Source organism: Myotis brandtii, unplaced genomic scaffold (assembly GCF_000412655.1).
Source record: "Myotis brandtii unplaced genomic scaffold, ASM41265v1 scaffold249, whole genome shotgun sequence".
Classification (NCBI taxonomy): Eukaryota; Metazoa; Chordata; class Mammalia; order Chiroptera; family Vespertilionidae; genus Myotis; species Myotis brandtii.
Genome location: NW_005359430.1, coordinates 814,365 through 841,023, shown reverse-complemented (window position 1 = coordinate 841,023; position 26,659 = coordinate 814,365). Strand labels below are relative to the sequence as shown.

The 26,659-nt window shown below is 34.2% G+C and overlaps 1 protein-coding gene across 8 annotated transcripts in view; it reads right to left on the bottom strand.

Annotated features, from left to right (window-relative positions):
* Nucleotides 1–26,659, bottom strand: part of ROBO2 (roundabout guidance receptor 2) — a 672,125-nt gene that overhangs the window by 138,654 nt on the left and 506,812 nt on the right. For 6 of the 8 annotated variants that reach the window (XM_005867326.2, XM_014540612.1, XM_014540614.1 and 3 more), the window contains exons 6-7: nt 13,144–13,271; nt 8,670–8,681 (exon numbers count right to left, since the gene is read on the bottom strand). In XM_005867326.2, coding sequence (XP_005867388.1) covers nt 8,670–8,681; nt 13,144–13,271 — 140 coding nt within the window. The remainder of the gene's footprint in view (nt 1–8,669; nt 8,682–13,143; nt 13,272–26,659) is intronic. The other 2 variants (XM_005867327.2, XM_005867331.2) reach the window with 1 other exon arrangement.

Sequence of the window (26,659 nt, the reverse complement as noted above, 5' to 3'; positions counted from 1 at the left end):
CCTCCCGATCTGCCCTGCTCTGTGCATGACGGGGCGGCGCCCCAACTCCCCAATCGGCCCTGCTCTGAGCCTGACCAGGGGCTGCACTTAGGGATTGGGCCTGCCCTCTGCCACCCGGGAGCAGGCCTAAGCCAGCAGGTTGTTATCTCCCGAGGGGTCCCAGACTGCGAGAGGGCACAGGCCGAGCTGGGGGACCCCCCTCCCCCCGCCCCCCGAGTGCACAAATTTTTGTGCACCGGGCCTCTAGTGTAAATATAAGAAACCAGTTTGTGAGGCAACATGCAAATTTCATAGAAATTTTGAATTATACAAAATTTATAAGTTGAGAACTTCTTAGAAAATCTGTCAGAATTTTAAACAGATTCTGAGTTGAGTTGCAAATCTCATTTTTTCCAGGTTATTCTGTCTTTTACTAATAGTAGCTTTTCTTTTCTACTTACTTTTCTGACTAAGATACTATAATAAGAAGAAATAAAATTTATAAAATAATAAAATTTTGTTTTCTAAAGAAAAATAGTATTAGCTTAAAATCTAGTAAATTATTAAATAAAGTGATATTTTTATTATTCTTTAAAAAAAATCTTTTTTTTCCAGCAGAAGAATAGTTCAAAAGGTAGCAAAAAAAATTATTTCTTGATGCTTAATTGGGAAAACTTCTCATATCATGGTAGAAGAGGATGTAAGTGTGGAGGTGAGGAGGAAAAATCTATAGCTTAACAATGGCTTTTCAAGTAAATGGTGAGAGATGACATCCATTTTCACTAACTTAACCTGTCAACTTGCCAGAACTGTCATGTCAGCATCCAGGGAAACCACGAGGGCTGATCACATCCCATTATCTCATATTTTTAGAAAAAGATTGCATGAAGATGCCAATCATAAAAAAGGGGGAAAAAACTTGCAACCAAGAAACAAATGCTGAGGGCTGCTTAGTTAACGGAATTTTAATATGCAACTGCAATGTTTCTTAATAACATTAATTACACGCTTAGTAAGGCACCATCCTAACTCATTAGTGCCTTCTTTTTGTTGTATTTTATCTCTTACTAGCAGAATGAGGACTATGTGATTGGCCTGTTACCATTAACATTGCTTAATCTTTTTATAGCCCTATTTAAAGCTGCTTGCATAAACATTTTCTAGGCAAGTATTACCTATGTATGCATATGTGTGTATCAATTAACTGCACCAACATTTGACGTGCCCCTACCACATATAGCGTTATGCTAGACCTAGAGGCAGCAGAAAGATAAATATAATAATGTACTTATTGACAAAGAGCTAATCATTTTATAAGGCAGATGAAAATAACATCGGGAATAAATCTGAGAAGCAATGTCATGAGAGAGATTTAAAACAGCATTAAGATATATTTAACTCAAATTTTAATTTAATTTGGTTAATATTTTCTAATGAATATAATTATGTACTATTCTCTTGAGTAACACTTATATGTTTAAATAAGTAATGTAGTAATTTAAATGTCATGATATAATACTCAGGTGTAATGCACATCATATTTTACAATATGTATATCTGTACATATATACATAATGTATACGCCTAATGTATACATAATATATATCCATATAATATGCATTTTTATATGTAATATATATACACAGACACACATACTATAAAATTATATTATAATATATATCATGATAGTTCTTTCTGTTTACAAATCACTCATAAAAGTAAAACATTTTACTTTTTTACAGGTGTGATGTTAATGCTATTTCTTTTTGGAAATAGGTAGTAAAATCTCATAAAACTAATTTCATAATATTGTTTCTGGCCAGATAATTTACATTTTTCTAATATTTGCTATTTATAATATTTTAATTTGAAATTTTTATCCCCACCTGAGGAATGTTTATTGATTTTACAGAGAGAGGAAGGGAGAGAGACATCAATGTGAGGGAGAAATATTGACTAGTTGCCTCCTATATGTGCCCCAACCAGGGATTGAACCAACAACCTAGGTATGTCCCCTTATGGAAATTAAACCTGCAACCTTTTGGTGTATGGGATGATGCTTCAAATGACTGAGCCGCCCAGCCAGAGCTATAAAACTTTGATTTTTAACTACTAAGTTAACATGCTTTATGTTTATTTTATTTGACTTGAATAGACTCCAAAATTAATGAATATTTAACTTTTTATATATTTAGGTTAAGATAATGGGTTAAAGACTTATAGCTCAACTTTCTTCTATTGAATATAATAAAATAAATGAATAAAATGGGAAAACTACCATAGCCCAAATCTCCAAACCCAAATTGTGAAGTACCCCTTCCAAACATAGTCAAGTCTGGAGGAAAATGAGAAAACATTGTGACCACCAACTAGTCCCAATACACAGTCCTCTATCAATACTGATTTTACAAGAATTATCTGTCAACATTGTGAGAACCCATTCCACAATCTTTTGATGAGAAAGAAGCATCAGAAATCAAGAGAGAGACTTGGTAAATCTGAGACACAGCTTTATAGATTAACAGTTGAAATTTAAAAGTCAGGGGAGAAGGTATTCAAGGAAAGAAAAAGACAAGCCTGCTACAAGATTTTAAGGTGCCCTCCCCCCTGGAGATAAAGAATCTGTATCTTCCAATAATTACCCAAGGAGAAACATAAATACTTTAAAATAAATAGTTGTTCATAATCTAAATGAAATTGCATATAACAGAATCTCTCAAAAATGAGAAACGAAGAACTAAAAAAGGGATAAAGAGACTAAAACACAAGAGGAGATTAAGAATGTTGTATTCAAATTTAACTAGGAAATGAACAAAAGATAAGATAAAATTAAAGAAGCAAACTCTACTTTAGAAACATGAAGAAATGATAGTTGCCCTTTAAAAAGTTGGGGAGCTGATAAATAGGCATCAAGACATCATATATAAATAAAATAAAATTAATAAAATTCAAAATTATTAAAATTATTATAGAAAAGTTAATAAATATGGAATCGAGACAAAGGAAAGTCAATTTAACTCATGTATTTGAAAAAAAGAAGAAAGACAACAAACATATTCAGAAATAAACAGGAGAAAACATTCTTAAAAGAGAGTAATTTAAAACATGGCCCTGCAGATTCAAATGGCTTGTTGCATCCAGGATGACCAGGACCAAGATCTAACCCAACAAAGTTGTGGAAGAAGGAACTACATTGGTATTTATTTAGTAATGAGCATCCCAGACAAGGATAAAAATATTCTTTAAGCCCCAGACTTCGTTATAGTACCAGTCAATACCAAGACAATGAAACATTTTCACTAAAGTGTGAGGAAAAGAAAGTCTGACTCAATAATGCCATACCTATTCTTTAATTTAGAGGCAATGAGCAGACATTGTTAAACACACAAGGCCCTTCCAAGAGAATCACGTCAGTGACTAAAACCAGCTAAGCATGTGAAGTAACAAGTACTTGTTTTTTCTTCAAAAACGAATATTAACTTAAGATATGTTGAATGTTTCACATTATGGAAACTCTGTTGGAATATACAAGACAAAACAGAATGTTCTTGTTGTTCTAAACTGCTATTTAATCAAAACATAAGGAGCAATGAAAAACGTGATGCTTAAAATAATTAAATGGGACTCTGCATAAAGTAGCTAATTAGTGCCAGATGCAGGAAACATTAGTACTTGTAGGGGGGAGATGATTGCCTCAGGTCATGGGGTAACAGCTTGTCCAAAGAAGAACGTCTGCAGGGAGTGAAAACATAGGTTTCCACCTAAGACTCAGGATGTCTTTTGCAGGAAAGTGGATCTCGGCGTGAAAGGGTTCTTACAAGATACCTACATGTTTCCCAATTTTTTTAGTTTTCAAGGCGGGGTGCAGTGCGGTGGTGTGGAAAATATCAGTTGCATTACTCTAAGACTTAGAGTAATGTCTGTTTTATAAATTTCCCTAAATGAGTTTTTTAATCACTCTTTTTTCATTGAACTTCTTAGTGGCCTCATTAAAATGCTTCAGAGCATATTAAAACAAAACTGCACTTCAAATAGAACTTTCAAAAATCAATATATATTTAATTTTTGTATTTGAGCAGTTAAAGGATTTGAAAAATATATGTTCTTGTAGATTTCTGTTTAGAATAGTGGCTGCTTCTTTAAAATAATAATAATAAAATATGAGGATTTTGCCCAAAACATATTTTTCTCAATATTTACAAACTCTTGTTTATGAGCATGTGTGGATATTTATATTCTTATATCCAAAGGAAACATTTTTCTCAATACTTATAAACTCATGTTTATAAGTATGTGTGGACAATTACATTCTTCTAACCAAAGGAAACATACTTTTGAGTCACTAAATTAGAAATACTTGGAAGTTTCTCTAAAGTTATGTGTTGTCAGTTTGCTTTTGATATTTGAAACAAGTGAAGCTTTTAGTTTCCACACTGGAGGCAATCAGCACCTAGCATATGGTGCTTGAGATGCTGAACGAAGCAGGGCTCAGCTTCACAAGCAAGGCAGCTGGTAGATTTGCCGGTTCTTTTCCAAATTACTCATCATGTTTTGAGTTGCTGCTGGAAAAAATGTGTTGCCCATCTCCAAAATAGATGTTCTTTTTTTATTTTTAAGCTTGGGAAAGACTTCCAACTGAAAATAAGACAGATGGGTATAGGAAGCGAGATATTTGTCCCTATTTAGATCATTTTCTTCTATCAATTACCTAATCAGAAGTGTTTGTTAAATAAATGAATATTTCAGCATTTACAGTTACCTGTGTCCTAGGATGTACTGTTGCTCTTCATATAAAGAGTGCCTCTGGGACAGTAAAAGGTCAAAACCATAGGAAGGGCTGGTGAATTTTTAGTGACCTAAATGGCATTTGTCTAGGTCAGTGATGGCGAACCTTTTGAGCTCAGCGTGTCAGCATTTTGAAAAACCCTAACTTAACTCTGGTGCCGTGTCACATATAGAAATTTTTGGATACTTGCAACCATAGTAAAACAAAGATTTATATTTTTGATATTTATTTTATATATTTAAATGCCATTTAACAAAGAAAAATCAACCAAAAAAATGAGTTCGCGTGTCACCTCTGACAAGCGTGTCATAGGTTCGCCATCACTGGTCTAGGTTTTGTGGTAACCAGTGAATAAGGACTTGGATTAAAGGGCTCATTTTGAAGTGTAGACCACACAGAAGATGAGTAAGTGAAATCTGGAGAATGCTATCCTCCATTGGCAAGCATGTGATTGTCGGCTTTCAGTAAAATTTTCCACACTGAGGATCCTCTACTACATCAAGACTTATTCTTACACTCTCAAAAGCACAGGCCAGACGAGTTTATTCCAGTTGTAAAGTACATAGATTTGCCAATTCTTTAACTCAGATACAGCTCACAGGAGTCATGCATTTGGACAAAAGTCCCGATTTAGAGGTTTATAATGATTTCTAAATGTACTTTCCACACAGACTACCAAAGTTGCATCTGGCATACAATGTAGGCATTGGTTCCTGAATCTATTAGTATTCTGGAATCTGCATATATTTCTAATTTTCATTTGAAAGCTTTAGATAGGAACAACTCACTGAAGTTTTTTATAAATTTTATGTACTTGGTACCTATATCTTCAGCTGTTTTTCTCCCCTTTCTGCAGTTTTTACCTTTAAAGTTATTGGTAAGAGATTCAAAGTTGAAAAACTTACATAGTCCACTAACAAATATTAACATTAATGTATGTAGTTTTCTATTATTTCAATATTTAATTAGATTTTATTTGATTTGTATCTTTGGACCTTTCAATAAAAGGTGACATATCTAGAGTTCCTAAATTAAAATTGATGTACAAAGTTGATATAAAGAAAAAGCAGGCTAATTTCTTCATTATCAGTTTCTCCTTTGGTGATCCAATAACAGCATATCCATCATTCAGTTTTCAAAATTAATAGTAGTTGTCAAGTTTAAAGTATAGTTCTTCATATTTCTGAACATTGTCATACGTCATTTGAAATAGATTTATTAAATGACAGGCTTTCCCAGAATAAAGTATAATGTGTCAAGAAGCTATTCTTTAGTTCCAGTCCAATGGGAATCTAAGAAATCATTTGAAACAGAATAAAAAAGAGAAATAACTTGTAAAGTGCCTTGGACATGACAAATGCATCTTAATACTACTCTATGTGCATAATAGTTTCTAAACAATATATTTTGTATTTATGAGTTTAAAATATATTTGAAATTGTTAACAAATTGTTCTATTTGGGGGGGACTTTAGAAATAATATAAATCAAGTGGTCATGGTTCATTGGCAAATGGTTACTCTATATAAAGATCTATAAATTAAATGTGATTTTTCCTGTTAATTTGTAGTTATTATTTTATTATTTCCCATTCACTTCTTGATTTTTGATGCCATATCATAATGTGCAAAGTTATCACAGTAGTATGAATTCTTATAAATACAAAAAATGAAGCTTAAAACTATAATCTATTCCTCATTTTTCTAACAACATCAATAGTAAAAAGCATGACCAATTTAATAATTGTGTTTTTAAAAAGTCTGCCATTTATGTTCAATTAACTGTAAGCCATAACTGTATTTCAAAAATATTAAAATGTGAAAAAATGTTTCTCAGAAACTAGGAATATGTTAACCAATGTTGGCATAAAAAATTCACATAAATTATCAATCTTGAACTAAATTAATTCCTACAGCAGCTTTATAAGTCAGTATTATTCTCCCCATGTTATAGACAAAGAATCTGAGAATCAAGGATATTAAATAACTGACAAAGAAATTACTGCTCAGAAATACTAGAGCAAAAATTCAGGTTGAGAAACCAAAGTTTGATTTTATTATACTTTCTATCCATGTAAGTATATACTATCCTAATATATAAAGAGGCAGGGTCCGTCACGACCTAAACGTCTGGATGGATGACCGAACACCAGGCTAGGGTCCCGGCGGGTGCGGTGGAAGTCAGTTCTGGGTCCTGGCCGCCCGCAGCGGGAGTCAGTCCTGGCTTGCAGCGTGGCGGCAGGAGGGAGCTGTGGGAATGGAGCCATGCTGCCATTGGACTGGCCTCTTGGTCCCTCTTCCCGCCTGCATGCTCTGGGGAACCAGAGTGATGCTGTGATCTGGAAATCTTGGTCCCTCTCCCCGCCTGCAGGCTCTGGGGAACCAGAGCCATGCTGTGATGGGACTTGACCCCACCTGAGGGGTCCCGGATTGAGAGAGTGTGTAGGCTGGGCTGAGAGACCCCCCAAGTGCACGAATTTAATATAATAATAAAGTTTGTCATGTTTCAACAAATGGGAAAGAAGATTATAAATTTGGACCAATATGCATCAAACAATGAATGACAAGCCAGTATATTAAGAAAGCTTTTAAAGTAAGATGGAACATTTATAAAGCTTTGTTGAATTGAGTAAATTACTGAGATATCTTGGTGTAATAAAGAAGCAGTGTATTAGATTCGTTCATTCATTCAACCATCCATCCATTTATGCATATATCTATTCATTTACTTATAACACAACTAGAAGCCCAGTGCACGAAATTCATGCACTGGGGAAGGGGGGTCCCTCAGCCTGGCCTGCACCCTCTCGCAGTCCGGGACCCCTCAAGGGGATGTCCGCCTGCCGGCTTAGGCCCAATCCCCCTAGAGATTGGGCCTAAGCTGGCAATCAGACATCCCTCTTGCAGTCTGGGGCTCTCACAATCCAGGACCCCTTGCTCCTTATGGCCTGCCTGCAGCGAAGGCAGGAGAGGCTCCTGCCACTGCCACTGCATTCACCAACAGTGAGCCCAGCTTCTGGGTGAGTGCCTGACCAACAGAAGGCAGCTCCTGCAGTCAGCATCTGCCTCCTTGTGGTCAGTGTGTGTCATAGCCACTAGTTGGTCAATTTGCATATTATACTTTTATTATATAGGATTACCAAGGTTTTTTTTACCTAAACACATTTATTGGTAGGTTAAGCTAAACTTTCAAAAAATGCAGATAGGTTATTAAATCAATGAATTTAAAAATAATTTATCTTCCAAATATTTACCAATAATAACCACTTACATTACTGCAAGCAAAAGCTGTTCACTTCAATTTTGCAAAGCCAAATGAAGGATGAAATATATTGAAACCACAAACCTTTCATGCCAAAGAACATAGCTCATTACTTTCTTTTCCTCTTAGTTTAAATAACTATTTATAATAACTTGAAGCATTCTACTAAATGTATTTAAATAGGTATGCAGATAAGAAGTATGCAGCAGTTAAAATGCTCTTAAAAAGCAAAGACCCCAAGCAGCTTAAAATAAGGGAAGTACACAAAATGATAGAACTTCTTAATTTATTCATACATAACTAATTTTTGAATATCAAACATAACTAATAATTGATTATTTTATACATACCAGAAAAAGGGAGTATTGTATTTTTCTCAAGAAAAGTTTGCAGTTTATAATATTAACCATTCACATATTCTTTTAGAAGAAAATTGTTACCTATTCATTGTTAAAATAGCAGAAGTCACTACAAAATTGTTTATCAAAGTGATGAAAAGATCAGAAACAACTTTTACAGAAGACAGTCCCTCAAGCAATATTTTAACAGGGATGAATATATTTCATTCTGTCAATTTCTACTATGCATGAGTTATGAAGAACTGTACAAAGCCATGCTAAATGGATAGAAGGATGGCTACTTACCAACAGGGCGAGCTGTAGACATTACAATGGTGTGGTGAGAACATAAAAAAGAAATTAAAAGAAAAGAAAATTATCAGAATGCATGATGTGTAATGTTACATTTAAGTATGGACAGTAGAATGATTTCTAGTCATAATTCAAGTATGAACAGAATGTCTGAGTTTGATAAAACTGAACGTTATAATGTAATTCCAAGAAAGTAATTATTTTTGCATGCCAGGATTAACTATAAGCAATTAGAGAAATTTTATGTAAAGTCATATCTTCATCACTTAACTATAGTTATAATTTCAATGGTGTTTTTAGAGTTAAAAAGCCTTGTGGTACTGTAAAGTTAAGAATCTGATTACTCTAACTATTCAAGTCACAGACTAGCAAATGTCATGTCAATAAAAGAAGGCCTCACTGTCTGATTTAAATAGCAATTGGTTTTTAAGCATGGTTAGTCAGAACCATTATAGGACTACAGAAAAGCCCAGGACACTGCTTTTCAGCCAATAATAAGTTAAGATCACATCACTTTTCATCCCTGGACAGGGCGGATGAAAATATAACAAATAGGTTGGAACATCTTTAAAGATTTCAGCTGAGTAGCTCCCTAACTACTGTTAAGCTTTTTCTTATTTTGGCAGAGGGCAGGAAACAATGACTGACAAGTTGATTCCTGTTCACACTGAAAATGGCTTTCAAACTGGTGCTTCAATAAATTGTTATTTTTATTTTACTGTAACTTTCAATTACTAAAATCAGTAGTAATAAGTTGCCTCTATTATTAATGCACAGAAATTATAAGAGACACACATGAGCTTAATAACATTTTTTAAAAAATGAATAATGCTAAATCAACTTAGATAGTAAACCACTTTATATAAAAAGTAATAGGCAAATATAGAACATATGGTCCCATTTTTTAAATGAAGAAGAAATACATGTAGTAGCATTTAAACTTTTATAAAATCATACATTAAAAATATAAATTTATTAGACAAGCATTTCACCCATATCCTAGAGAATGAAGCTCTAATATATATGAAATGAGACTCTAGAACTGATGGCTAGTTTCATCCTGATGATGTTTCATGAGGAATGATGAAATACATATGGCTTTTCAAACCATGTTTATAGATACTCATTCACTCAACACACACATCATAATACAAACATTGTGCAATCTCTGAACAATACTAGAGTTGCTTTTATGTGAGATCCATGGTTTTATAATATTCACAATTGAAAGGGGAGGTTAAGACAATTCAAAGAAAAATAAAGTAATTATAGTAGCAGTATGAAAACTCTAGCGTGCTCCATAGTCTATGATGGGTTTACTATAGTAACAGGAATAGAAGAATTTGCCCAATGTATAACAACTTATTTTTGTTTTTTGTTGTTGTAGGGGACACATGAAAATAATAACCAAGAATAAGACAACAGACTAACATCATAAAGTTGTGGCTTATTCTCACTGACAAGATTTCGATTAATTTTGCCAATGTCCAACAGAAAAATAACTCTTTCATTTTTAAATTTGTATTTTCATGTGCCATCCTAAGCTGAATCTTAAACATAATGTTTCCTATACATAGAAACAAAGCAGCATTTTGATTCTATGCTATTAAACAGTGATAAAGAAGAAACCATGGTGAGAAATCATTTTTTTTAAGAAAAAAAACACATTTGTTTTTTACTTAGTCTAACTAAGTTTCAAAAAAAATTAAGGAATTATTGCCCTACAAACAAAATGGTTATTCCAATGAAGTCTTAATTTATGCAAAGCCAATTTGAGCAATTGAAAAATAGAGAAACAGTGTGTTTACAAATATGCAGTTTGAGTTAACACATTTTGAAGGTAATCTTAAAAGTTCTGTTAGATCATGAATTATTTGATTAGAATATAAACGCTAGGAAGTTTGTTGTCCACCATCATTTCTTTCAAATTTTATGTTTGTCAAGTCAGCAAAAGAAGCTACTTGCTGTCAAGTTAAATTGTATAGACTATTTTCACCATATTTTTGAAATGGAAAACCAACTACTAAGTCACTCTTTCAGATTTTGACTATAAAATTTATTTTCCTTTTCCCCATTTGGCTAAAGTGAACATTGTGATAAAATTTTAGCAGAAACATCACAATAAAATCTCTTGTCTTTGTTACATATCAGCATTTAATCCCAGAAAAACAAAACAAAAACAAAAACAAAAACAAAACAAAACAAAACCCCAATAGGTGAATGTTGTCAAAATCAGCAAATTAAAATAAACTGTGTCCCTGCATTAAATTGATGAAAATAGATGTGGCCTATTGGGTCAGAGTTGACCCTGTTCTAATAAAACAAGCAAAGGAAGGACTGAACATTTCATTTATGTGCATAGAAAAATGAGCACAGAAAAAATGTCATAGATAATATTTTTTTCCTGTTAACCTGTTAGCATGAGGAATCCCAACTGCTTTTTCTAATGATTAAAATATTTAAACAATATTTTATTCTACTTTCTATTGTATTATGGAGATTTTTTTTTCTGTGGCCGGTTTGAGGACTCAGTGTTGGATGAGTTATAAATATACACCACACAGATTAAACTCTCTATTCCATCCACAAATTTTGCTGATTTTAAAAAAATCCTATTAAAAATAAATAACTCTTTCTATTAGTTTTGTAAGTTAGCTTCAAATGTAAAGGTCCATGCAGGAGGAGCATGCTTTGTTAAATGAAATGTTAAACCTGAAACTTTCAACAAATTATGAAAGCAATTAGCTTGGAAAGATCTTAAAGCAAACAGAACACTTCAAGTCTCATTCGCCCAGGCATTCAAGTATAAAGGAACCCTGCTGCTTCTACAAACAAACAACTCCTCACATTTTCTCACCATTTGTTTAGTCAGCAAATAGTTTTTGAATGGAAAATTTCTTTGTTGCTTGTTTATTTTTCCCCCATTCACTTCAGAAAAAAACAAACAAACAAACTTTGGGGGGAATTTGGTCGAGTGAATTATTTTTGCAAAGGACTGCCTAGAGAAAAACAAACATATGTATAAATATAAAATCAGCTATAGAGAATTCAGGTTAAATATAGTAAAGAGGCTTATAGAGGCTCATGTTTTGACCATATGTAATCAGTATGTACATTCAATTGATATATAATCATAACTTTTTATGATGTGTTGCCTAATGAGACATGAAAATATTTTTAAGCAACTAGCTTGCCAATTTTGCCTAATGTGTTTTGTATATCAGTTCACATCAAACTGGGGGAAAAATTAAAGTAGATGGAATAGAAATGGAGCAATTGGAAATTATAGAAATTACCAATGTTTTCCAGGTATCCAGAGTGCATATGTCTCCTAGTAATTATCTGAAGGAAGGTGAGGGTTTTCTTTATGATTTGATGCCCAAATTATAGGTCTGACAAAAAACAATTTGAGAACAACCAACCCAAGTTCCTCTAAACCTTTCTCCTAATCTTATGAAAAGTTCTGGGAGCAAAGCTGCCAGAGTAAGAGGTATGACTAAACAGGGTGAGCAGTAGCTGAGACCTGCATGAGAGTGTGCAGCCAGCCTCCTCATCAGAAGGCTGAGAGAAGAAAGTGTCAGGGGAGTGGAAGAAAGATTAAAAGAATGAACAGGGCATGCATTTGCCTATTTCTGTCTAAAGTTCGTTGAGAGTAAACAATACCACAGATAATGTCTATTTGGCCAGAGTTAGTGTGGCTGTCTGCTTGGTACTACTTGGTACCTTGGGCTATGTAATTTACTCATATGGATCAGTGTGCACCACCAGGAAGAGAGTTAATTCATTCTAGTTCACCGTAGGGTTAAGTAATGCTTTCCTTCACTTATAAGCAATTCCAGGGAGTCTATAAACGAACATTATCCCATGACTGAGAAAGTGCATGACACCCAGAAAGTGAAAGTTATTACAGGAGGAGTGCTGGCTATTTCAATTATTTAAGGCCAGTGAACTTCACAAATCACTCTCTAAATCAGATTTTCTCAACGTGGGAGCTCCTTTGTATTCATTTTTCACCTTTTGAAGCAGTGTTAGGTTTTTTTGTGTGTTTTTTTTCTGCCAGATTGCTTTTTGAATGCTGGAATAAAAAAGAATTTCAAAACAGTACTCTGCAAGTATAAAGTAACAAACTACTAAACTGAAACACAAAGTAATTTTGAAATTAGCCACATTTAAAAGCAACAAATAGTTCAAAGCAATGGAAATATAAATATCTATTTTTAAGATTTATTTTAAAATCATGTTAGCTATTATTTATTTTTAAAAATTAATTACTTCAAATAATCATCCCTTTGAACACAAATTTGAAAGTAATTTTACCTCAATTAATAATACAGTGTATACAAAATCTATGCCTTTTAATATAATAATAAAACAGGGTAAGCTATTATTTTGATGGTGGGTTCACTCACCCATGTAACTAAATATTAGCCTGCTGGTCCAATCATGTTACACATCTTCGGTCTCTTACCTCGAACAGTCAGGGTGGCAGAGGCTTCCACTTTTCCAACCCGATTCTCGGCAATACACATGTAAGTGCCTTCATCTACACTCAAGGCCTTTTTAATTCTCAGCGTGTAGTCATCTTTGATGTCATATCTGTGTAGAATATAAATTGGTTTTATTAAATAGCTTTGGTTATATTTAGATAACAGTTCATTTTTCTACTCTGTTTTGCCTGAAATAAAATAAAACACACACACACACACACACACACCACCCTCACACACATACCACACACACACACACACACCCCACCCACACACACACACCACACACACACACACACACACACACACACACACACACACACACACACACACCCCATTCAGCCATATAGTGTAATGCTTAGATTAAAGGTATTGCTAATATGATCATTAATTTCATATCTGATCTCCAGGTGCTTGATTATTAATTACCTATTGTTATATATATATACACAACCCTTGCCACATCCTAATTATCAAATGTGTTCAAAAAACTCAAAAACATTTCTTCACAAAGATAAATGCACCTTATGTTCATTGAAGCATTATTCACAGTGGCCAAGACATGGAGACAACTAAAGTGTCCTTCAGTAGAGCATTGGTTAAATAGATGTGGTCCATATATACTATGGAAAACTATTCAGCCATAATAAAAGATGAAATACTGGCTTTTGCAACAACATCGATGGACCTTGAGAATATTATGTTAAGGAAAATAAGTTAGTCAGGAAAACCTAAAAACCAAATGATTTCACTCATAGGTGAGGTATAAAACTGAAACTCATAGACATAGACAACAGTATGGTGGTTACCAGACAGAAGGGAGTGGGAGATAGTAAAGGTTAAGGGGGCAAAATATACGGTGATGAAAGATGATTTGACTTTGGGTGGTGGGCACACAATGCAATATACAGATCTTATAGAAATATGCACTTGAAACCTATACGATCCTTTTAACCAATGGCATCCCAATAAATTTTTTAAAAGAAAAAAATCCACAAAAATATTAAATGTTTAATTAATAAGAAGAATTAAAATTTATATTAAATGTTAAAATAACAACAACAAATTATCAAATGCACTACCAGCACTATTTTTGGTTACTCTTAGACAACAAGTAGTTCATATTTGAGTTTCTTGGTGAGTTATATCCTATCATTTTATAGGTTATACTGCTTTCAAATGTATGGTTTATGTTTTTAGGTATCTTGAGTATAAGAGAGCTCAAATATTTAATGGGGAAATTTATTTTCTCATTTGTTGGCAAACTGACAAAATAAGCATTCGTTAAAAGAATTAAGAACTTTTATTAAATCATCAACATTAACTCTTAAAATATCAACTTGTCTGGAGTGATCCTGAAAACGCACATGCTCTTTCTCCAATGGATCATAATTCCTCTGAAACAATTACTTTTTCCTTAAAACTACATATTTCACAAGCAATTAGATGTTAAATATCTCCACAGGTCCAGTAAATGTGGCCTTTTTTCCTGTATTTCTTTCTGGATAAATTGGTATATGCTCAATTGTAATCTCATTGATGCTTTACACTATTGCTCTGGGTATTTAGAGAAATGTGCATTTTCCCCAGAAAGCAAATATTGACTGAGTAGTATGATAAATTTGAGTAATAGTTTCTTACATTTCAAGAGTTCTTTACATTTCACAACAGAATTTAATAGACGATTTCACAACAATAAATGACTTAGAGATAATGCCTACTCCCAGACACCATTTTATAGAAGATGGCAAGATTGTTGTCTTGAGTTGCAAAAAAAACTGTGACAGTATTTCTGTGACAAGGGCATTTATTTTTCTAACACAGAGCAATGCACCCCTCCCAGCTGATGTGTGTGTTTACTGTTCTAATTGCCTATGCACTGAGCAGGTGTGCATTTCTCTATTTTGTGTTCAGAGTTTCAAAAACTCCAGAAAACACTGTATCAATATTTTTCTCAATATGAATCTAAAACCAAATGTAATCCTTAGAGGTTCATAATGTGTTAACTAACACAGACACACCTTAAAATTATTATGTTATTGAACAACCTAATGTACTTAAAAACTTTGCCCTGATTTGCTCTTATACTGTTTTTACATAATTGAGAATGAATTTTAAATAATTGGATTATACTTTGGTAGAAAACAGCTACTTTTGATACATGGTATAATGTTATATACATTCAACATGTAGGAGGTATCATCTGACTTTAATTAAAAATAGGGAAAAAAATAAATAAATGAAAAAACATTACTTGTGAGGAAACCCTAATAGAAATGGGGTGATTTTGATTGTGAAATCTGCCATTCTCAGACTTGTATAAATGCAGTCATTGTTGCCAGGTTTGATTAATGACAGTTGTACAATCATGTGCTGACAGTCCCCACCATAAAGATACTTTTTTTTCCTGATATGAAACACTGCTGAAAAATGCAACCCAATCAGATTTGGCCGCTGGACAACATGTGCCATCATCACTGTACCGTGAATGGAGATTGATTGGTAACCAGCTGTGACAAAGTGGCAAAGGAAGCTCTGGTTTTGTGTTGTGTGTCCCCCCCACCCCCCATGCAAAAAAGAAAAAGAAAACTGAATTGTGTCAAAACCATTACCATCTGTTCAGCTAAATAATAAACAAAACAAAATAAGTCAAAATAAATTTATTTTAATACTTAAAACAACACTTTGTATGCAAGTTTCTATTTGTGTGTGATCTTCTTAAAAGTGTTTCAAAAGAGAAAATATTATTCATTTTTTAAAGAAACAGAGTACTACATTTTAAAATCACTTCTAAATTGAAATGACATAATCTATTGTAATTCTTCCTCCTAAAGAAACTTTCTCTTTTGGGAATGTTTCTTAGAAATCTAAATTACTTTGAAAATATCAAACAAGATTTGAAAAATGGCAAAATTTTATAACATAACCACATTTCATACATTTCTCTCACTTTGCAATCCCCAATGCACATTCAACTTCTAGGGTAGAAACTTATGATTTCCTGGCGTTTGTGGATATAACTTAGGGACTTCTCCCTCCAAGTTTTCCACAGTGGCTTTAAAACTTGGGAGGAAAAAAGAACAACAAATACACTACAAATTCTGTTACAAAGTGGAATTTTACCGTGCTCAGTTCAAGACTGTGTATCTCATTGCCTTGTTTGGATTCCATGAGAGCTCTACACTATTAAATCTCCCTGAATGACCATTTTCATCTCAAAAGCACCTTTGTTTTTCATGGAAGTAAATTTATTTTCTCAACATTTTTAGTTTTTGAAATTACCTACTACTTCTTGCTATAAGATGCCTGACTCCTATTAATCATTAAGTTGGCCAATAGGAAAAAGTATGAATTTAACCAGGAAATATTTAATGTCTATGCAAGTAAATGTGTCTATTTTTTTAGGGAGACTTGAGAAGTTTGTTTTCAATTTTCAAAAGACTTAAAGTCAATCCAAAGAGCTGAAGATCACCTTCTACCTTTTACACTCTTTCAAACAATAAATGCCTGCAGTTATAGCCATTACATAGTTCCATAATTCAATACAAAGTTAACTATGGAGCTTTACATGAAAAAGTCACAATGTTTATTGCCTATCCTAAACAGAATAATTTTTAGGATAAAAATCATATATTAATCTTATAAAATCATTCATTGATCATTTAAGACACACCCTTAAACTAATAGAGGCCATGGTGTGGATTATAGTAGATAGGGAGATGCATCCATTTAGAAGTCAGTGATGATGTATTTCTATTAGTCAAAAAAGTCCATTTTAATAATTCACAACTTTGAATCGAGGTACTCTTCTACATAACATAAACGTTCTCGGAGAAATTTAAATCTTTTGCCTCTTTCAGTCTTGACAGCTGAAAATAGGAAAAAGTTGTCAATTCTCCTGAAACAATTTTTCTGCTCACAGTTTTTCAATCAAAATCTTTCCACAGACAATACTTGTTACCAAAACTCATATAAGTGCTTCTTGGCAACCTAAATATCAAGTGATATTTTCTTAACCTTTAATATTTAAGGTATATCCTAAAGTTAAGCTCTTAAATTACAATTGAGGTCTGGGATCTTCAAATAGCCAAAACCAGCCATTAGTATTTTGCTGGTGAAGGGATACTGAGTCAAGTTTGCTATACATTCTAGCCAACCTGGGTCACATTCTTTTTTTAATCTACGGTTATAATGTAGGTTAGCGTTTACCATTTGGGTAAAGAAATCTTTACCTATTCTTTCAATTAGGTCACAAGTATCTCTGGGCAGGGAAACTAAGAGCAATATAAAAATACAGATATTCCTTTAAAAATGACAATTAATGTAATATTCATTGAAAAAAGGGTAACAAAAATCTTGGGAGAGATTTGTATGGAAATAACAAGCGGCAAGGTGGTCTCTGAAGAGAACTTGCTGTTCTGTTCTGGAAGCCTCTACTGTAAGCCAAAGTGAACCTTGATGATACTCTGACTCTGACTTAAATAACCAAACTACTCTTCATAATTCTCATTGAGTTGTGTGGATTTGTCATCCAGTCGCTTACACATCCTTATAACCATTACTCTGAATTCTTTCTCTGACAAATTACTTGCCTCCATTACATTTGATTCCTTTTTCTGGTGATTCCTCTTTTTCTTTCCTTTAACTCTCATATCTTTCCTTAAATGCTACCCTGCTACCTCCAACCCTTGCCAGCCTGACTCATAGATAGAAAACTCCTCTACTTTATCTCCCTTTAGCACAACTGAGAGAGCAGGACATTTTCCAACTAAAAAGCTAAGAGAAAACAAGTAAGCGAAAAAGATGCTTTAAGACATCCACAATAGGATAACAATAATTGACATAATGAAGTGCAGATTTCAGATCACCAGGTAGTTAGGCCCAATGACAACAACCAGACAGCAGGACACCCACCACCTTGCAACCAGAGCCTGTCTTTGGAGTTTGAGAAATTAAACCAAATTGTAGCTGAGCCTCCCAGAAAGGCCAAAGCATCCTGCTCACCCAGAAACTAAAAGTGCCTGTGAGTTTTAATCAGTGTTTAGGCTGTGGCTATCTTTTGTGTGTCACTGTCTCTCCCATCTTCCACAACTATGACAGGCAATAGAGACTCCAGGGATTCATTCTCTTGGCAAATTTGTGGACAACTGTGAACTTCACAGCCTGTTGTTCTTAGTCACTACCTGTTTTCATCTTCTGTCATCGTCTTTCATTTTTCACCTTTTCTGCAGTGAGCTTCATCACCTCTCATATAATTGCTCGCAAAATTTTTGTAGTCACTTCTACGAAACTTTTCACTCTGACTTTTGAACTATCTGCTCACTGATTTGTAAACCTTCCCCATCCTCTCTTCTCAGATTTTTAACCTCACCTCCATGCCTTAATGGAAATCTGGCTCTTTTCTGAGGGTTATGGAAGGGTGGGAGTAAAGGGGAGGCGAAATAAAACTCCCAGCTATTACAAACAATTATTCAGTGCCTGAGACATAGCAAATACATATTTTTAAGTAAGTTATTTATCTTCTCTCACAAAAAATAAAACAAAGCAAAACGAAACAAAGTCTCAATTAAATTCCTATCATGCCATCTAGTTTTAAATAGATTCTTTACAATTTATTTTTCTTTAGAAAATATAATAACTAATAGGACCTTCATCATAGGGCTTTTTAAAGCATTAAATGAGTTAATAATTTTAAAGTGTTGAGACTTAAACCTGGCATATAATAAATACCCAATAAATGCCAACTGAAATTTTCCATAATTGCACCTCACTTCAATTATTTTCCGTCCTCCAGTGGTATTGTCTCCATCTCCCCTTGGCCATTGTCTCATAGCAGGATCCTAGACTTTATACTCAACTGGAATGGCTCTACCTTTAAAATCTGAATTTTGAATGTCTGATCCTACCATAACCGTGAATGTTTCCTACTGTTTTTATTCATTTCCAAACAGAATTCTTCCACCATTTCTATCAACCTTACACCATTACTTATTTCTCTATTCTACTTAAATTCTATGATCCATAAGTCACTTGCCATTGCTTTTCTGTTGTATTTGGCTAGCAAAACCCCATTAAAATGTCCACACTACCCAAGGCAATCTACAGATTCAATGAAATCCCTATTAAAATATCAATAGCATTCCCTTTAGCATTTTGTGCAATGCTGGCTTGGTGGTGATGTACTCCTTTAGCCCTTTATTTTATTCATTTATTTATTTTGTCTGTGAAGCTCTTTATTTGACCTTCTATTTTGAATGATAGTCTTGCTGGATATAGTAATATTGGTTTCAGATACTTGCTTTTCATTACCTTGAACTTCATGCCATTCCCTTCTGGCCCTTAGAGTTTCTGATGAGAAATCAGGTGTCAGCTATATGGGAACTCCTTTGTAGGTAACAGCTTTCATTTCTCCTGCTGCCTTTAAGATTCTCTCTTTGTCTTTTGGCATTTTAATTATGATGTGTCTGGACATGGGTCTGTTTGGGTTCTTCTTGTTTGGGGTTCTCTGTGCCTCCTGAACTTGTGTGACTTTTTTCTTTACCAGGGTTGGGAAGTTTTCTGCCATTATTTCCTCTAACACATTCTCTATCCCTTTCTCCCTTTCTGCCTCTTCTGGCACACCTGCTATGCTAATATTGTTATGTTTCACATTGTCCCACAGCTCCCTTAAGCTGTCCTCCTGTTTTTTAATTGTTTTTCTCTTGTTTCTCTGATTGAGTGATTTTTTTCAACCCTGTCTTCTAATTCACTGATTCTATCCACAGCTTCCCCCTAATCTACTGTGTATTCCCTCAAATGTATTCTTTCCTTGTGTTATATCACTCTTTATTTCTGACTGTTCTTTTTTCATAGTTACTATATCTTTTTTCATGCTGTTGAGCATCTTTACCATCATTACTCTGAACTCTGTTTCAGATAAATTTCTTATCTTTGCTTCATTTATCTCTTCTGGAGAATTCTCTTGTTCTTTCATTTGGGGGTTGTTTCTTTGTGTTCTCATTTTGGCACTGTGCTTTGGTTTGTGACTATGTATTAGGTAGATCCTCTATGCCTCTCAATCTCTAGTGCAGAACAGTGTCAAACTCAGTTTCTGACTAAGTAGATCAGGCAAAGATTCAAAGGTTCCAGAGACCACCTCTGCCTGCAGACTGAAAGGATTCTGTCTTGAATTGTCCCCAGCCAATTTTCCTCAGCTGTGGTGAGAGTTTTTTCAACAAGGTGGGGCCCTTGCTTCTGCCTGGAAGCTAATTGTTATTTTTACTCTCTTAAGTGGCCTCAGGGCAAGGTGTTTTCCAATAGTCTTCCCCCCAGGCAAGGCAAATGTCTGTGTAGGAAAGATGTCCTCCACTGGGTTAGGGAATGACTTAGCAAACTCTGGGGTTGCGGGTGGGGGGAAGGGAGGTTTGCCTTCTGAGCTCTAACACTCAAGTCCCTAATCCTGACTTCTGCTCACACAGCTCCAGTCCACTCCCCTCTCCCTCTGTCAGACCACAATGTGGGTGCCTCCACAGAGAATTTTGTGCATTGGCCCTTTAAGAGGGTACCTGAATTTTCAGCTGTTACTCCCTGGCCAATAGCAACCCAGTTGCTCTTCACAGCCAGATGTTATGTGGGTACCCTTCTCAGTTCTGGTGCTCTCTGCTGGGGGTCCCAGCTTGAGGATTAGACCCCAGAGTTCTCAGTAGCAACCCCCCACAGCTGAGATATATCTCTGGAACTTCTGTTGCTGTCTGTGGGCTCCTGGCAAGCTCTTTCTAGCCTCCGCCCCTCCAACTAGTCTCTTTGCAGTCTCCACTTTCAGACCCTGGGTATCATGGTTCTCTCGTATCTCTGGAACTTCTGTTGCTGTCTGTGGGCTCCTGGAAAGCCCTTTTTAGCCTCCGCCCCTCCAACTAATCTCTTTGCAGTCTCCACTTTCAGACCCTGGGTATCATGGTTCTCTCGTGTGAGTCTTCCATTGATTATTCAGGAAGTGTTTCTGTATTTTAATTGTAATTTCAGTTTGTTCCTGGGAGCATGTTTGTGCAGCATCCACTTACTCTGCCGCCATCTCATTCACATGATTTTAATGATAAATAAAGCACAATTTCTAATTTTTATCATTGATATAATATTCACTATTTTCCTGGCAAAGAGTTTTTTTGTTTGTTTGTTTGTTTGCTTTAGATTAAACTGTATTGTTATTATTTTTTTGATCATTGATATAATATTCACTATTTTCCTGGCAAAGAGCAAAGAGTTTTTTTGTTTATTTGTTTGTTTGCTTTAGATTAGACTGTATTGTTATTATTTTTTTATATTATATGCAGATAGGGTAAAAACCCGACACTGAAAATTACATTACTGCTTTCAGAACTTCAAAGGACTTTTAATATCCCCCATAATTACCCTGATTTTTAGTAAATTTAAATCTCTTAAAAGTTTAAAGATTAAATAGGAGTGCGTATGTGTATATGTGTGTATGTGTGCTTGTGTGCATGTGTGTTTGTGTGTGAAGTCCTTCTTCCTTCCACAATGACATAAGATCAAATTCAAACCGTTGTAGAGATACTAGGATTTTCCTTGAGTTCATAATATCAGAAAAGAATATTTAATAATTTTCATTGTTGTCCTTATTATGCAACCCTCTTTGTAATAAATTTTTCACTAAGATTTAATAGATTATTCAAATAAAATATCTGCAATCACTTAGATGTATTACTTTTTATACTTTTGGAATATTACACATATTATTTCCAATTAGTTTTTTAACTAATTAGAGCATAAAAATTTATGTCAAAAATACAATTATTTCACAATTAAGAAGAACATTTTAGAATAAAGTGGTGAAGACTGTTTAAATTTTCTTCAATTTAGAAATAATTATTTTATTGGCTTAAATTAGTTTAAGACACTTTAGTTTACAACAGGAGTTAGAATTGCAATATCACTTTTGGAAATGTGGATATATTTCACAGTAGTGTCATTAGTTGGAAATTAATCTTTTTAAAAATATATTTTTATTGATTTCAGAGAGGAAGGGAGAGGAAGAGAGAGATATGAGAGAGAATCATTGATCAGCTGTCTCTTGCATGTCTCACACTGCCGATCGAGCTGGCAACCCAGTCATGTGTCCTTGACCAGAATCGAACCCAGGACCCTTCAGTCCACAGGCCAATGCTCTATCCACTGAGCCAAACCAGCTAAGGCTAGCAATTAATCTTAACTTAAATCCTTTTAGAAAAGGACTTTAGGAATTAAATGCATGAGATTCCACAGAATACACAATTTAGATCACACATTTTTTTGATAGGCGGCTTCCATTCTTCTTGCACTCTCTGACTTGAGAATGAACTCTGAATGAAAGGACTGCAAGTTTGGAGTAAAATGGATTTTTGAACGTGCCAGCTACTTAGTGGACTTGAGTTCTTTGCTAGACAAACTTTTAAGAAGTCGCGTTCGTTGGCATTGAAAGCAAGCACTCACTGAGTTATTGGGATTGAGGTGGATTCTGCATTATCAGAGAGATGTTCAGTCTGGACCATGCCAGGGAAGATTCAAAAGGCTCTTTCCCTTTCCTTCTGCCCACAGAAACCTCCTCATGAAATGTGCTTATGAAATAATTTAGAAATTCAACACAGCTCCATAGGGGAAATGTCATCATTAGGTGTACCACATAACTTGTGGGTTGGTTGGTCTATTTGAAAATGTAGTTTCAGGCACTTCTCTAATTTAGCAACTCTGAACTAGTTTTATCAACTCAGCAACTATTTAAATAGCAAGGAATATTTTTAAAAATCCCAGCCTCGTGTATTCTAGAAATATGCAAAAAAGTATACATTCAACTCTAGTCATTAATAAAACCAGGGGCTTTCTTCTTGTGTTCAATGATGACATAGTTATGTCACATCCAATCAGGATATTATTTGTCCATCTCACTGATATCCCTTTCTAGATAAGGCAATAAAAAAGACTATTATCTTCAAAGTCTAATTTCTTAACTATATTTGATTATTTCAGGTGAGTGATGCCCAGGCTTATATCTTCCACTAGATAAGGGATTCTCGACCTCAGTACTGCTGACATTTGGGAACAGATTATTATTTGCTACGGAAGTTGTCCTGTGCATACTTCGTCTCTCCCCAGTGGATGACAGTAGCACTTGATCCCCAAATGTGGTAACTGACAATGTCTCCAGTTATTGCTATAAGTCTCTCCGGGGGTGGGAGTAGCAAAATTAGCTCCAGACCAGAACCACTGCCCTAAATGTAAATCTGGTGAGCACTACATTCCAGATGGAGTGCTGAATATTTGAGATTAAAGATAAATATGGCAAAAAATGTTGAGGAGACAGAAATAAATTATTCAACAATGATAATTTTAACACTATTTTCTCTATTACACGGACATAGAAAAAATAAAATAGCAATGGCTGTAGAGGTAATGTAGGGTGTTCCAGGTTCAAAACGGGCAATGAACAGAGAGACCTGGGGTTTGAATCCAGCTTTGCTAACCACAGATCCTGTGACCTTAAGCATGTTGCTCATTGTTTCTAAGCTTTAATTCCTCCTCTGTTATAGAATGGATTCATACTTCAAGGTTGTTGGAAAGACTAATTATAAACCATGTAAATGCCTAACATGAAACTAGTGGGTCCTCAAGAAAATTAAAGTTTTGTTATTATTTTAATATTATGTCCTTTAAAATTAATTATTTCAGTGTACTAATAGTTAAGAGAGTGGACTTCAGGGCTAAAATGCTTGGATTCAAATCTCTCTTTACCACTTAAATTTGCCCCTTAGATTCTTCATTTGTAAAATAAGGATTGTAAGAGAAACTTTCATAAAGCAGTTGTGAAGATTAAATCAGCTTGCATGTGAAGCACTTATAGGTATTAGCTATTTCTTCCATAGTTAATCAATTTTAAGATACACATTGTTCATATTTCAAAATATCTGAAATTAGAAATCATTCTTCATAGATGGCATATCACAGTTGATTTGCCATTTTTTTCTCCTTAACTATGAGAAAATATAATGTAGGATCTCACAAAGAACTCTAAATTGGATTCAGTGACATGATAATATTATATGTTTAAAAATAATTAAGCTAAACAAATCTTGTATTTCTCTCTTCATTAAATACAACACCTTTCATCCAGTCACTCAAATGATAAACTTCAGTATTACTTTTAACCTCTTTTTCACATAAACCCTGATATGCAATCAACTTCCACCTATAAAATAAAGCTTTCCATTGTACTGCCACTTAATTATTAAGCATGATTGCATATTCACAGGAAATATCCCAATGTCATCCCCTAACAACCTTTTAAATAACTTTCTAATATGTATGTCTACCTCCAAACTTTCTCTACTCCAAGCTACCCTGTATGTAAATATGAGATTCAATTTTCTAAACATAGAGGCAAAAATACATTTATATTCAATGTCCTTCTTGAATTCCCATTTCATAGTGTGTTCAGTATAAGAAAATTACTTGGAATTAGAGGCTTTCATAATAAAGCCTCAGCTAACTTTGCTGCCCTTAAGTGCCACTCCACTACAGCGAAGGCAAACTGAACCACTAATCACTGGCTTACGTATTCCATCACTAAAGCGTTTTCCTCTTGCTTCCATCTGTCTCTTTCAACAGTCTTCTCTGCAGTTCCACTTACAGGAATTCTATTCTCCTTCCCTGACCCATCTCCAGGTCACATGGGACTAAAGTTGCTTTTGTTTTCTAAAACCCAAAAGAGTCTTATATGTCATAGTTTCAATGTAGTCTTCATTATTTAATAATTAAGGGAATATGTATTTCATACCCTCTACTATCTTACCCTCTACTCCAGAACAAACTCATCTTTTTTTATGTGCTGCAATATCAATACATAGAAATGCCCAGTAAATATGTCTAATTATTTTGAAGTAATTATTGAAATATAATATTAAATTGAGATAATTGACATCTTACTACAAATTATGTAGTAATTGTGGCTTGAAAAGCTCTTATGGTAACTTTTGTGATTGTAACAGTCTTGCTAATAAGAATGATCAGCATAATTTCTACATTGAGTTCTTGTCACATGATGATTCACCTTTTCAGAAGGGACTTCTAGTACTTTAATTTTTTGATAAGTGCCCCTAGGGCAACCCCCACCTCTAAATATGGCCTTTTAGAATGAAGCACCAATGAGTTAATATTATGTAACAAATGAAGTAGAGTTCACCAAAAATTGATTCTACTGTATGGAGAGTGGTACATTCTTACAATACTTTGAAAGTACTTGTTCTCTTTTCTCTTATCTTTGACAATTGTATCTTCTTCACACATTAGGTAATATATAACCCTCATTCATCATGCCACTGTAATACTGAGTCTCAAATTATTCTCTGTGTTGTTGTTTTTTTCATAACAGTTGACTAGAATAGCTGGGCTGAACAGCAACTTTGCAAAAAGAAATAATAATAATACTACCATATAGGTAGATAATATGAAGCTTGGAACTCAGTCCTGCCTACCAGTTCGTAAGTGTCCATGCAATTGTTATCAAATACTATCAAGAAAATGTAGCCCTGACTGGTTTGGCTCAGTGGATAGAGTATCGGTCTATGGACTGAAGGGTCCCTGGTTCGATTCCGGTCAAGGGCATGTACCTTGGTTGTGGGCACATCCCCAGGGGGTGTGCAGGAGGCAGCTGACTGATGTTTCTCTCTCATCAATGTTTCTAACTCTCTATCCCTCTCCCTTCCTCTCTGTAAAAAATCAATAAAATATATTCAAAAAAATGTAAAATAGTACTCTCAGTAAATTCAACTGTGCTATGAGCACTGTTAGGCAACAAAGATAAAAAAAGAGAAATTAAATTATCATGTCCTAAAAGAGTTCATAGTTCTAGATTTCTACACTAATACTATTAAATTCTCTCAGCAAGCATTTCTTTAGCTTCTGAAATAGTTTTATTTCCAGATTCAATGTTAAGAAGAAAAGCACATAAACATATTAAGTTAAAATATTCTGTAAGAATAAATATAGAATTGTCTTGAACTTTGTTTTAATAGGCAGTGGAAAGTAATACTAACCTTTTAAAACATGCAAACTGATTTATATGCTATAATAAATTTATACATGATAAGTGCCATTATGATAAATATTATAAAATCTTTAATGTATACTTTATTACACAGCTGTATTTTATGACTCTCTGATAGACATAACTGATCTAGGCAAGCATTCACTAAGCTGTTCTTTCCTAAACTTCGATCCCAACTGAAGAATGAAAAAGAACTGTCCCTACCCAGTGCCATTAGTAGTGTTTAAAAGTACGAATTTTGCCATACTTACTCTCTTTGTGTTCTATTTTTCTCATTTAATAAAGTTTTCCTATGGATAAATACATTACTATAAATTGCCTAGAGTGTATCTGGTATAGACTAAGTGCTATGTAATCTATATCTATCTATCTATATATCTATATATATCTATATGCCTATATAGATATATATATATAGACATATC